We start from the raw sequence: 13,077 nt of genomic DNA on the forward strand, positions 1-13,077 counted from the left end.
TTTTCTTGAGCTCTAAGCCATAATCATCACAATTATGACAAATCACGGCTTGAACTACCTTGCTTTGCATGTAATGAGTCTATCTCATATATTAGTTTCACCTTTTAAGCTGCATTACTGAAATAAATTAACTTTTGCACGATATTCTAATATATTGAGTTTCACCTGTATATACCTGATTTTGCTGTTCCAGGTAGGGGGTGCACGCTCCGTGTGCGCACCGCCATTCGTGGCCGCGGCTGTCAATCACCGGGTCCCAGCTGGTGATTACGGACAATCACCAACGGGGAGGAGGACTGCTTTGTTTACCAACAACCCTCCTCCCTGTCAGCTTGGGCACACTGCTCTTTCTGTACTTTACACCAACAAACACTAAGACAAAAATCCTGTTTTTAAGTTTAACTGAAGCCAATTTTTTTTTTAGTTTGGGGTATAAATGGAGATATGGGGGTTACATGTAACCCATAGATTAAAACCAAAGATCTTTTGCAGTGTACAATTAGGAAATCTTATTTTCCACAGCATTTTTGAAGAAACACTCCACGCTGTTTTTGGCAGGTATATCAATTTTTATTTATATTTAACAAGCTTTAAAAATACAGAATAAAATAGCTTTTTTTCTACTATTATTCACAACATCTGGTCCAATATTACATATTTCTTAAATATATTTCAATGATAAATGAAAGCCATGTTAGAAAAAAAACACTAAATATGAAATTTCTTTAAAAAATGTAACAAATTACATCTTGTGGAAAAAGTATGTTACAGTCAAAAACAAAAAATATCCAGCAATTAACCCATGAACTACTGAAAGACTATCAAAGAGCAGGATATTCTTCTCGGCAGTCTATGAGTTGAAAAATATGGATCACCTTCAACTAAAGAAAAATATTTTTCAACATAATAGATATAATTTATGTATTTTTTTTTTCAAATAACGCTAGATACATCAGCAGAATGCAGAACAAATATTAGTGCATGTACTCCGTCAGTTGTACTTAAAGTTGTCAACTGTGAAAAAAAGGAATGTCACTGATATGGTTATAATGGCACAGTTTCTTCAAGCTTTATTGATATCCCTTGCCAGAGGCACCAGCTGCATCACAAACTCGTATTATGTCTCATTACGTAAACTAATCCGTAATATCTGTGAACCATTAATAAATCTATCATACACGGGACCTGTGACTTGTTAAAGGAGTTTTTATAATTTGATCACCAGACCAAGAATTAAATAATATAGAACTGACCCAACTTCTCCACACTGTCCCTAGCAGGACTACTCTAATGAAATTGTTTAGCACTGTCCCCAACAGTGACTGTCTGGCAGGGCTGTGTGAACATCAAAATACAAATCCTTTAGCAGGAAAAACAGTTTAAATGCATGTATTTTACCTGTATATTTAGAGTTCAGTTTTAAAGCAGCGCTATGGCCAAACGTCCAGCCAAGCCTGCTCCCTTAACATTACAGATGACAAGAGACATGAAATAGCTTTGCTATAGAAACTCTGTTCCATGATCTCCCACTGGTTGCTTATGATACCAATAGCCTAGACTTTAGTCATTTGATCTCTGCTAAAAGGGAAGTGTCTGCCAACATGAAGGAATTCTCCTTGTTAGAAGAGCCTAGGCATTTCGTCAGGTGGCTGGTCACTGTAGGATTGCAAAGCAGCAATTTCTACAGCAAAGGAATTCATGGCATCATTCATCCTAAATGGATATGTGGCCATGGCTTAGGGAAAGACTGAGGGGTACCTATTTGATTACAGTTGCACTTCAAGATAATAGAATGCCTTAGTTATTGTATGGAACACTGGAAAAAAAAATCTAGTTGGAATATGACAGGTAAGGGGCAGTGTGGAGAAGACCAATTCAAGAAGAAATTGATAATTCTTTAACCCTGATGAGTAATTAAACTTAGGCAGAGCTCTACGCCCAAGAATAATTGCACACCCCATATTTCAGTCAATCCTGGATCAAAATAAAGCAAATTATTTTGTGTGAAGTTCTCAACTAAATGAGAAGATCCCATTCACACTTGCGTTAGTGATTACATGCAGGAGACCCAGCAGGGGTACCCAGAAATTAGCTGCAGGAGTAAACCCAATTGAAAGCAATGGAAGGCCGACAGCTCCCACAGCTAAACATTTAATTGATCAGGCAGCGATTACCTGCAAATGCTCAGCATCCAGGGCCAATCATTTTCAGGTAATCACTCCATGAGCATCTACATGCAAGCGGCCACAATTAGCTGCAGGAACTGTCAGCCTACCATTGCTTTCAATGGGGCATCCAGCTGCAGCATCTGCTGCATGTAATCACTAATGGTGCCTAAAAGTCCCAACAGGTCTGCATAATAAACTTCTGATCTGTAGAGGTTTTTACAAAGAAAAATGTCAATTTCCGCTGAAAACCAAAATACTGCGATTCTGCTCTAAGCTTTGCAGGTTAATACTGCATAGTGAGTTTGTTTTCCAGAAAGGTGAGGTTCACAAACTATAACAATACACTGGTGCTGGCTGAGAAAGGAGACATGTACTGAACCATGACCTGAATGAAGACAAGGATACGTCTCAGACCCACTTGTGCGTATAACATTATAATCTCAAAAGGTCAGGCCGTATCCGTTTTCTGACAGAGCTTGGCTCAGCAAATGAAAGTTTAATCAATGTGATTTTCAGGTTGATTAGGTAGTTACGTCTACATGATTCCTAAGGGCTGTCTTGGTTATATCCCCAAAGGAAAATCCAATTTGCCCAACTTGCGATTTAGTGAAAGAACTAGATAAACAATGGCGCCCGCTACTTAAAAGGAAATAAATCTATAGAGCTGTGGATGCAAAAAAAAAAAAAAGTGATGGCATAGTTTAAAAGGCAACAAATGTTGATATGGCAATGATGGATAGAGTAATTAATGGGGATTTAAAGGGGGCACATCACTTTCTGAACCAGAAATCGAAATGAGGCCAGTGCTAGGTTTTCTTTCAGGCACTGCGATTTTTGAATGCAATATTCCTAAAGTTGGGTCAGCAACCAGCACAAGCAACCCAGCTGCATACTCCTAATAAGCCCCCCGAAATCGTGGCTAGAGCCGATCACTACCAAAAAAAAATTTAGCAAGATTTATTACAGAGGTGGGTTAAGTGACTTAGTGACCCTATGCTGGTGGCTTCTGGGGTTTCAACCCGTAACCATGGGTGCAATTTAACTTTTTTTTTTAATAATCAAAAAATATGATGGTATGTGGACAAGTCGGGAACACAGAACTGTAAGTGAGCAGAAAACAATGCCTGGAAAGATAGTGCAGGCGTGTGTGCTTTGTTTCATGTGATGAGATCCCATTCAAAATGAATAAACTGCCTCAAAATAGAACTATCCAAACCAAAAAGAAAAAAGTTTTGCCTTTAGAGTGCAGATGTATTAAAACCTCTGTCAGGTGTTATTGCTGTCTGTGCCCCCGTTAAGGAGATTCACCCTCTCTATTTGTCCTGTTTACCATTATCATTGAAAGTGAAAGTTAAAGAAAATCCAAAATGTTGGGTTGTCCCCAGAAAATTAATAGAGGGGAAATTTTCCAAGAGGGACACTAGCTATGATGGCCTGGGTGTCCCCAAGGAATTCCCTTAACGTGCAGGGATTTCTTCTCACGTCCTGTTTAGCTTTGGGACAGGAAGTGAAGGTAAATCTCCCCAATGGGACACAGATGGCAAAAAAAAAAAATCTAACAGGGGTTATAACTCTCCTTTTCTATATACAAAATGAAAAAAAAAAAAAAGGTTTGCCTATAGTTCTACTTAAACAAAATGTACTTCAACGAACAAAAATGCAAGCAGGGCCTCATTAGATGCTTTGTCAAAGAAAGGCATGTGGTTCCTCAACTTGGACCTTTACACTGGTGATCATTTCTGAACTAAAGGTTTTTGCTTTTTTTTTCTTATTTGAAAATGATACATTTTTAGAGGTGTCCTACATTACGGACCATAAGAGTTACTGATTACAAAATGTTAGTTGTGGTAATATACAAGAATATAGGAGTGGCTCTTGATATGTTTAATACTACATTTCCAGCTGCTGTGTACTGCTCTTCAAACTACAGCTTGCTTTATACAGAAAACATCTGCTATAAGACCGATTTATTGATACGATCCCATCCACCTGTATATAGGAAAGAAAACCTAGTTCTTACAAACTAACAAAACATTTATGTATACTGTATATCGGATTACTAGTAATCCACTTATAATTTACAATTATTGCTTCCTTCACTAAAAGTGTATCTGGATATCGAAGTGTCATGAAAGAAGGCAATAATAAAAACAAAAAAATTAAATAAAAAGGTAGTGTACTAAAAGAAGCAAGCTTGACACCAGGCCAGTTAGATATGCTTCTCTCCAAAATGGGGACACAAAATCAGCTCAATGCAGTTTAGGTCAGATGCAGTAGCATCTTAAACTCATGTCAAATGCAGGTATAATACACCTCAAAGCGTGGGTATTTGCCCACGGACACAAACCCAAAGGCCCTTAAACTCAAAAGTAAAACAAAACCTTTCCATGTAAAGTAGACTTAATATAACTACATGTCCTGACATTGGTCTTGGTCTCTTCAAAAGCTATAGAATACTATTTACTTGACACTTCTGGGAGTGTCAGATACCAGGACCCCACTAAGCACTGTGTTTCTATCCACTGTGACCTGTAGTGACCTAGGGCTGGCAGAAAGAACCACAGTGCTCAGCAGAAGACTGGGCACTCATCACTCCCGGACATATGTTGGATAAAGAGGATTTTTCTGCTGTTGTAGCTCTTAAAGGTCATGGCACAAGTAAGTATATTATGCCTTCTTTACAGGGGGAACATTTGTTTTACTTTTCAGTTCAACAACAGTGTTTCCTTCTTTACTTGGCTGACATGACCATCAAAAAGCACAAAATTGGAAAAACTGCCGAAATCAATGTTTCGGATTCTGGCATTAATTGGCTTTGATCTTAAAGTGTTACTAAACCCAGGGCCCAGCATTCACTATATCCCACAGTACACACAACATGGAAATGCAAATAGTTTAGTAAATTTAAACTGCTAAATACCTTTTCTCATAAGCAGTTACAACAGTCTTGTGACTTCTTATCAGTGTCCAGCAGAGCACTGGTTAAAGCTCGTAGAAGGAGTTTTCATTCTTCTCTCACTGTCCTATGAAACTGCAGGACCCCTGACCCTGTCTGGACAGTGCTGATTGGCTCTGTGCTCTCTCAAGGATAAAAAAAAACTGCTCTAGCAATACACACCAAACTGAGCATGTGCAGCTCGCCCTCAAGGCTCTGTTCTATCAGGAGACGAGTCGGGGACAGTGAAAAAAAAAAGGCAGGATCAAACATCCTTACACAATGCAGAGGATTAACCCCTTATGCTCCACAGTGAGTAAAACAAGCATGCTTTACTGCATATACAGACTGATTTTACTGTTGTGGGGTAGTAACACTTTAAAGCTAACCTTGTCACAAGTGGACATAAGGCCTTCCATTATTGACCTCTTTCTGAAAAAGCTAGTTGGCTCACAGTCATGTTGCCCCTTTGGTTTCAGTTCTTTGAGATACTGCAAATAAGATCATTCTGATTTTTTTTGTTGTTTCCTGATCTACTTAAGGGAAAGCAATGACTACCAGGGTCAGCAATGGCAGCCAGAAGTTTAAGGCCAGTGTCAACAAGCTTTGGGCTGCAGATGCAGAGTGCTTCAGACATCAGATCAAGACACTTCTGAGATCATTCAGAATTCAATGCAGTGACCTATTTAGGCTGATTTTGCATTGTGATAGACTTGTTTGGGGGGGGGGGGGGGGGGAGTCGTTTTGTCATGAAAAGAAGCCGGTCAACATAAACCGTAATGGTGTAACCAAGACATCCATCAGTTGGGTGAGATGAGGGTTATGTTTGGAGACCCACAACTCTAGAGAGGGGATTTTCTGTTTTAAGAACTCCTTAACCACACTGGGTGTGAAAATTAGCCGTACACTGGACTGGCACATAAGGGACGACTTCTATTAAACCGTCCAGTCTGAATGGAGAGGTAATAAGTGGGCTATGTACACATTGCTCAAGGTGTGATGGTTAGATGTAATCTACAAACAAGGACATCATTACATTATCAGATTAACATTAATAGCGCCGTCTGAGTTGGGCTGGGCAGCCATAAAAAGGGACTGTACATTTTCATCCAACTACTGCTAGTAAACCTCCCACCTGTTCAGTTATGAGATTGTCCCTAAATTTACTGCCGAAAGTCAAAATCACCAATTAGATCTGTAAACATAAAGCTAGGCATACACATATAGATTACCTTTGTTCAGCCTACATGATGAACAAAAGATATCCAACAGATTCCTCCAGCCATGCTAAACAGCACAGAGGAATCTTGCCTGTCGGCTATTGTATTCTGACAGCTGGCACCCATAGCTAACTGGATCCTGATTTGACAAACGTCAACTGAACAATCAAGGTTTGTCAAGCCAGGTAGTGCTGGCAGGGGCTCCCACAGCTCAAATGGTGGCTGATTTAGCAGGAATTGGTAAACACTTTAGCTGTGCATGGCAGCCTCTAGGCTGAATTAAGGATAAGGACATCTGAGTGTCAGCAGGGATACGTTCCCAAGTTGCCCATAGTAGCCATATTCTTCCTTTCATCCTCCCAAGGAAGGATAAACAGAAGCTATGGACAACACAGACCACTCTCTCACATCCGACATAGAGACCAACACATAGCAGGTGGGCCTAACTAGCATCCCTAGTACAAGGGTGTACATTCCCCATATAGGGTGGTGCAGACTATTCTGCTCCAATTATTCCACAATAAAGGAATTTCATTTACATCTTTACACAAAGACTGTACACTCACACAGATATATGTATATGTGTTTATACATACATACGCAGGAGCGCCCTAGTCTAGTCACATGACATTGTCATGACATGATTATATCTCCCCCATCCTCTAAGTTAACTAGAGCGGGGGAGAGAAACACAAGTTCAGATTTCGATGAAGATACGCAGAAATGTAATAAACCGAAAAAAGGAAATGTACGCTTTTACTGCTGTTTCTGTGTCCAATCCTGTCACTGCTATGGGGTTGCATCACAGTGCCAGTTAACTGTACGCTGGGGACAAATCAATATGTAAAACGGTGCAAAGGACTGTGGATATCGCCAAGCCTCAATGATGTCACGTCTAGTGAGCATATAGATTTTAGGGAAAGTCCACATTAAATGGTCTACAATTCTGTATGCTAATAAAGTATACATATTTCTACAGCAGAGCATACAAATACATGAACTGAAATATATCTACAGGGTCCTCTCATAGCCCTCCAAATGGCATCCCTGACGTATTTTTTAATCTGGCATCCCAAATGTAGTACCGCTCATTTTCCTTTGCTTCTTTTCCCTCAAAACTCTATTGTGTTGAGATGATTTAACGCTTTCTAAACCGAATGTGTAGCACAACATAAAATTCTATGGGGTGTATTTATGAAAAATTTTCTGTTATTTGTCCTTTGAAACTGCGTATACTTTTGCTCTGTGCAAATACGGGCATGTTGTTAGGTTAAGGTCTCACCTGGTTTAATGTTAAGAGTCAATCAGGAAAATACCACATTATAGCCACTAGATGGAGCTGCTGATCACCGTAAATAAGTATTTTATTCTGTATGAATGCAGAACATTCGGCCTGGAGAGAGAATAGCCTAGTAACATTCAATATTGCCCCCATTTACAGAGAACAAAATGTATATGCAGTTTCAAAGAGAAAACGGTTTTTTTTTATAAACATACCGATAAGTGCCTTTCTGAGCAAAAACAAGATCTCATTTCTGAAAACTGACAGAACGAGTCTATGTTACTTGTGGTAAACAGATCACAACATATTAGAGAAACAAAGCGAATGGCTGCTTGAGTGATGAACACCATTCCCTCCAGTCTTCAGAAATGAGGCCTAGAGATTGGAGAATCTCTGATGTACACAATTTTTAAAGGTTAACACACTGATACATAAATGCACAGCTACTCAATGCAGAGAAATAATGAATTCAGGAACATTATTTTACATTATTTTGGAAATACAATTATTTTTTGGCATGTGGTAATGTCACAATCCAATCCGGTGTCTAACCTTCTTATAACAATGTAAAGCATATCAGATTTTTTTTCTCTTACAAGACAGGTTTCCATACACCAGGGTAGAAGCCTCTAGCAGTAGTACACCTTCACCTTTAATGTGGACTTCTAGTGTCTCTGCACTCAGTGAATGAAGCCATTTTGTTTTGTCAACTATAATTGGTTAATGTTTGCCTAACACTACCCAGGAATAAAACCAGCCAAATATGGTTCAAATCTCGGCTGGTTCAGTAGGGAACAGGCACGATTCTATGGGCAGGTGGATTAAACCCAATTCGATTGCTGTGCGACTTGGGTACAACCAGCCTGTTGGATTTTTCATGCAATTATTGCCAGCGGCTAGAGCTGCTAGCAATAATCACTGTGTTGTCACAGGAAGGACGGCTCCCCCCTGCCGGGGGAATACAATAGCTCCATGGGAGGGATTCCCCCATCAACACTGGATGTGTTGATGGGGGAATCGCGCAACCACGGGTTGCAGGAAATTGCATTGTCTATGACCTGCCTAAGGATTTTGGAGCTCTTATAGTTACACAAGAAGCAGCAGTGAAGATGGTGACTCCTATCTGGTTGTCAGGAATTTCAGAATACTGCTGCATCTATGGTTGAAGAACTACTCTACTTAACCTGTATAGTATGTAAATAATGCTAAAACCACCCTACTACAGAGCTGCCGGAACCACTATTTATAAATGTTTCTCGGTTTATTTGTAAAAGGAGTACAGATTAGCTGTCAGTCCAACACTTTCTGCTGTCTCAAATGATATGCTTAGACTGGCCAATATCAAGCTGAAAGTACAGCTCATGCAGCAGAAGAGCACAGAGAAAGCTCTAATTGAATCACAGAATCGGAGAAGGAAAATATGTCATACGAAAAAACCGCTGCTGATATAAAATGTACCATTTAGATGTGTACACGTACCTGCAGCAGCCTTCAAAATTTGAGGCTTAAGGCCAAAAGAGAAGTCATCCTAACAGGCAAATCTCCGGCAATACCTGATGGCTCCCAAACTTCCACCCCTTCCTGCCTTTTGCTTATTCCTATGGGGGAGTTAGGCAGCCTCATCATAGTGATTGGTTAATAGTTATAAGTGGGATGTCTGCACTTTATACCTGCAGCATTCGTTTTTCCAGACAGCTTCTATTTAAAGTAGTTGTAAAGGTATTTTTTTAATTATATAACAAACGTGTTCTACTTACCTGCCCTGTGCTGTGATTTTTCACACAGCGGTCCTGAACCTTTTCTTCTGGGGTCCCCCGCTGGAGCTCCAGGCTCCTCCTCTTCTCAGTGTGCCACCAAAGGAAGCCGCTTCCTATGGAAGGACAACCCGTGAGCTTGATCTAAATCCAGTCTTTGTGCATCTATTGACACACACAGCGTAGCTTAGCTCTGCCCTCCCCTCACAAGATTTAAGTGACAGAAGCAGGAGCCAATGGCTCGCGCTGCTGCCTCTGTAAGCAAAGAGAGAGAGGGGAGAGAGATGCTGCAGACAGGCACAGCACTGGATCAAGATAGGACTCAGGTAAGTATAAAGGAGGAGGGGGAGGGGTTGATACAAACACTGGGACATTTTATACTTTAATGGAGGTATTGCATCTAGGTAAAAAATGCCCAAGCTTTAGAACCATTCCAAAATTCTTCTACATGCACTTGACTGTTACAGGCTTGGAAACAAGGTAGGAAAAAAAAAAATCACTGGGTGTTTTGAGGAATTTATAAAAGGAGTGATTTAATTTGGCATCTATGGACATAAATTGTGGTGCTAGCTCAATTTACTTGATCAAACCTAGGTTCTATGTTGTTATTAACCACTGTCTTCTACTGAAGTACTGGGATGAATACTGGCTTATGAAACAAAATGGCTACCTTCACGGAGAGTAGTCCACTAGCACCTTACCTTCTGTCTGTACAGGACACATTCATATTTTTTCTTGTGGCTATCAAACAGTTTGACCTGGGGCCTCTAGTTGCCAGATGTGTGTTAAATATAATGACTATAGATTGAAAAGAAATGAGTTTGCCTAAAAAAAACATGTTAGAGAAAAAATATGGAAGGGTATATAAGTTGATCTTCTAAGCTGATGATCCATGACATGCATCAGTAAAACATCATTAAGGCAAAAGGGATATCCAATAAATACCAATGAAAACAAAAAATAAATATTAAATGTAAAGAATCGGTTGCATCGGTAAACCATAAAAATCTTATGTTAGGGATAATGGCTGTGCAAACAACAACATAAATAAATGTACATGTACTTTAGAAATCATCTCCATCGTTATGGCGGATGGTCAGAAGTGAGCACCACCTAGTGGATATACTGGCCTCCACACTTAGAAGGAAAACAAACCAGTCCCCCTCCCCTCCAGCTTCAATCTCCTTGTACAACTACAGGATGGAAAGAACAGGAGAATAGCTGATGGGCTACAAAGACACCACTGTACACTAGAAATCTCAAGGGGATTGGTGGAAACCAAGGGCCAAAACAATCACGTACGGCAGAGCTGAGACAGAGGGTGACAACCAGAATGTGCCTGCTAGTAGGCACTGTACCCGTTTAATCAGTCAGTGCTGAGTTCATTGCTACTGTGTGGGAAGAACCAGTCATGCAGTTTCCAAGAGCAAGAGGTTGTGACAGAGAGGATTATGGGAATCAGGCAGGACATATATTGCTTGTAAGAGTAGCAGTAGTAAAAGGAAAAAGGTGAAGGGGCAACACTGCATCAGAGGCACAATATTAACAAGGAGGTGACAAGGGTAAGTGAATAAGCCCACAGTACATCCTGTGTCTCAGCCCTGGAATCATTCCATGTAAGTCTACAGAAAATACTTAACAAAATGTCTGATTCAAGGCTTGGCAAACCTGGCAAGAGTTAGCAAAGACGTATTACAAGACGGGAGTTGAAATAGAGAGGCTGGTGCTATACTGTAGGCTCTGATTCTTCCTCTCCTGGCCGACTTTTGCCGTTCTTCCGTAGAGCCTTCCAATGATATCCCGCAAATGTGGGACTAATAGGAAGGTAACTGAAACACTTGTACTTGCGCAGAAAGTTCATACCAATAGGAAAGTCATACGACTCCATTCCTTCAATAGCAGCTCCACCTTTACCCACCCCACGCTTCCACTTCTTGATACCCCTTTCTTCTGGTGTACCTGGATGAATACAATGATCTGGTTATACAGGGGACTCAACAACAAGCAAGTTTACAGTTAAACTCTTTCCAATGATTCAAGAGGCGTAAAAAGTCTGCTCAGTGACTTAAAGAGAAGTATGGGATTTTTTTTCTTAAATCATACTTACCTATGATTGATGCTGCTTCTGTCCCCCACAGACTCAAAGACTGAGAACTGAGTGATGAGTGATCAGACATCGCTGATCACTCAGTTCTCTCCACCGCTCTGAGCAGAGAGCGGTGACTGGTCAGTTACCGCTGTCTGCTCTGCTCTCCCCCAAGGACTCACTAAAAGCACTGGGCTGTGGAGGGGGCAGGAGTGGCTGGCTCAGGCGAGCCAGATGCCAGTCCAGGCTCCTGGGTGGATCCTGACCATATGGTTGCAATCTTTCCCCAGCCTTAACCAGCTGTGTGACATTGAAAACAGATCACAGGAGTGCAGAACAAACTGCACTCCTGTGATCCACAGAAGAAGTACAGCTAATTGTGCTTTGTCCGTACTCTTCCTTTATACCAGTCAGCTCATTCATTTCTACAAGAGACCAACAGGGGAATTCAGTAAAGTAGTACAGACATATTTTTGCCAGTACTTTCCTTTAGAACTACCTGCGTCTTATTCAGGCATGATTTTTGCCACTTTCGGTAACATTACCATCAAGGGTGACAAGTTCTAAAATATTATACTCTCTGCGTACAATTCCCATAGAGCTGAATGTGTCTACAGGTAGATGTGTAGTCATCTCAGGGGTGAGCAGGAAAAGGTTGGCTACATTCACATACACAAGGGGAACATGGGGACTGAATGTATCCACCCTAGAACATGAAGTCTAACAGCAGAAAGAAGCTTGCATTCGAGAGATGAAACAAAGGAAAAGAGAGATAGAAGGTAGAATCTACTTATTTTTAAATATAGTTCTACTTATTTTTAAATATAGTGCATTTGATTTATAAAAATGTCAGATTGTCACTTTACAAAAGAACCACATTCCTAAAGAATTATCAACAGGTTACAGATTAGGAAACTGGCCATAATTAAGACCAGCTCTGATCTGACATACAGAGGTATTCCGGTGCTCAGAGTGGGGCAGGTCAGTTGGAAAGTTGTCATGATTGTGACAGTTTCCCGCACAACGTTCTATATCCGGCACCATTCAGCTGTCAGCCAGAAGATTTATTCTCTGAACAACATAGTCTGTCAGATAACAAGGCTTGTATGATATACCATATTTTCCGGCGTATAAGACGACCCCCTACTTTTCCTGTTAAAATATAGGGTTTGAGCTATACTCGCCGTATATTCCAATGATGGGGTGCTATTCCTCCCACTGACACCAATGATGAGGCACTATTCCTCCCACTGACACCAATGATGAGGCACTATTCCTCCCACTGATACCAATGATGGTGCCCCATCATTAGAGTCAGTGGGAGGAATAGCGCCCCATCGTTGGTGTCAGTGGGAGGAATAGCGCCCCATCGTTGGTGTCAGTGGGAGGAATAGCACCCCATCGTTGGTGTCAGTGGGAGGAATAGCACCCCATCGTTGGTGTCAGTGGGAGGAATAGCGCCCCATCGTTGGTGTCAGTGGGAGGAATAGCGCCCCATCGTTGGTGTCAGTGGGAGGAATAGCGCCCCATCGTTGGTGTCAGTGGGAGGAATAGCGCCCCATCGTTGGTGTCAGTGGGAGGAATAGCGCCCCATCGTTGGTGTCAGTGGGAGGAATAGCGCCCCATCGTTGG

General features: G+C 41.0%; 1 protein-coding gene across 2 annotated transcripts in view; it reads right to left on the reverse strand.

Annotated features, from left to right (window-relative positions):
* Nucleotides 1–548: 548 nt before the first annotated feature.
* Nucleotides 549–13,077, reverse strand: part of SLC23A2 (solute carrier family 23 member 2) — a 223,365-nt gene continuing 210,836 nt past the window's right edge. For both annotated transcript variants that reach the window (XM_089681738.1, XM_089681739.1), the window contains one exon: nucleotides 549–11,318. In XM_089681738.1, coding sequence (XP_089537864.1) covers nucleotides 11,086–11,318 — 233 coding nt within the window. In that variant the 3' untranslated portion in view covers nucleotides 549–11,085. The remainder of the gene's footprint in view (nucleotides 11,319–13,077) is intronic.

This window comes from Staurois parvus, unplaced genomic scaffold, assembly GCF_062004578.1.
Source record: "Staurois parvus isolate SC_StPar_1 unplaced genomic scaffold, SC_StPar_1.0 ptg000276l, whole genome shotgun sequence".
Lineage (NCBI taxonomy): Eukaryota > Metazoa > Chordata > Amphibia > Anura > Ranidae > Staurois > Staurois parvus.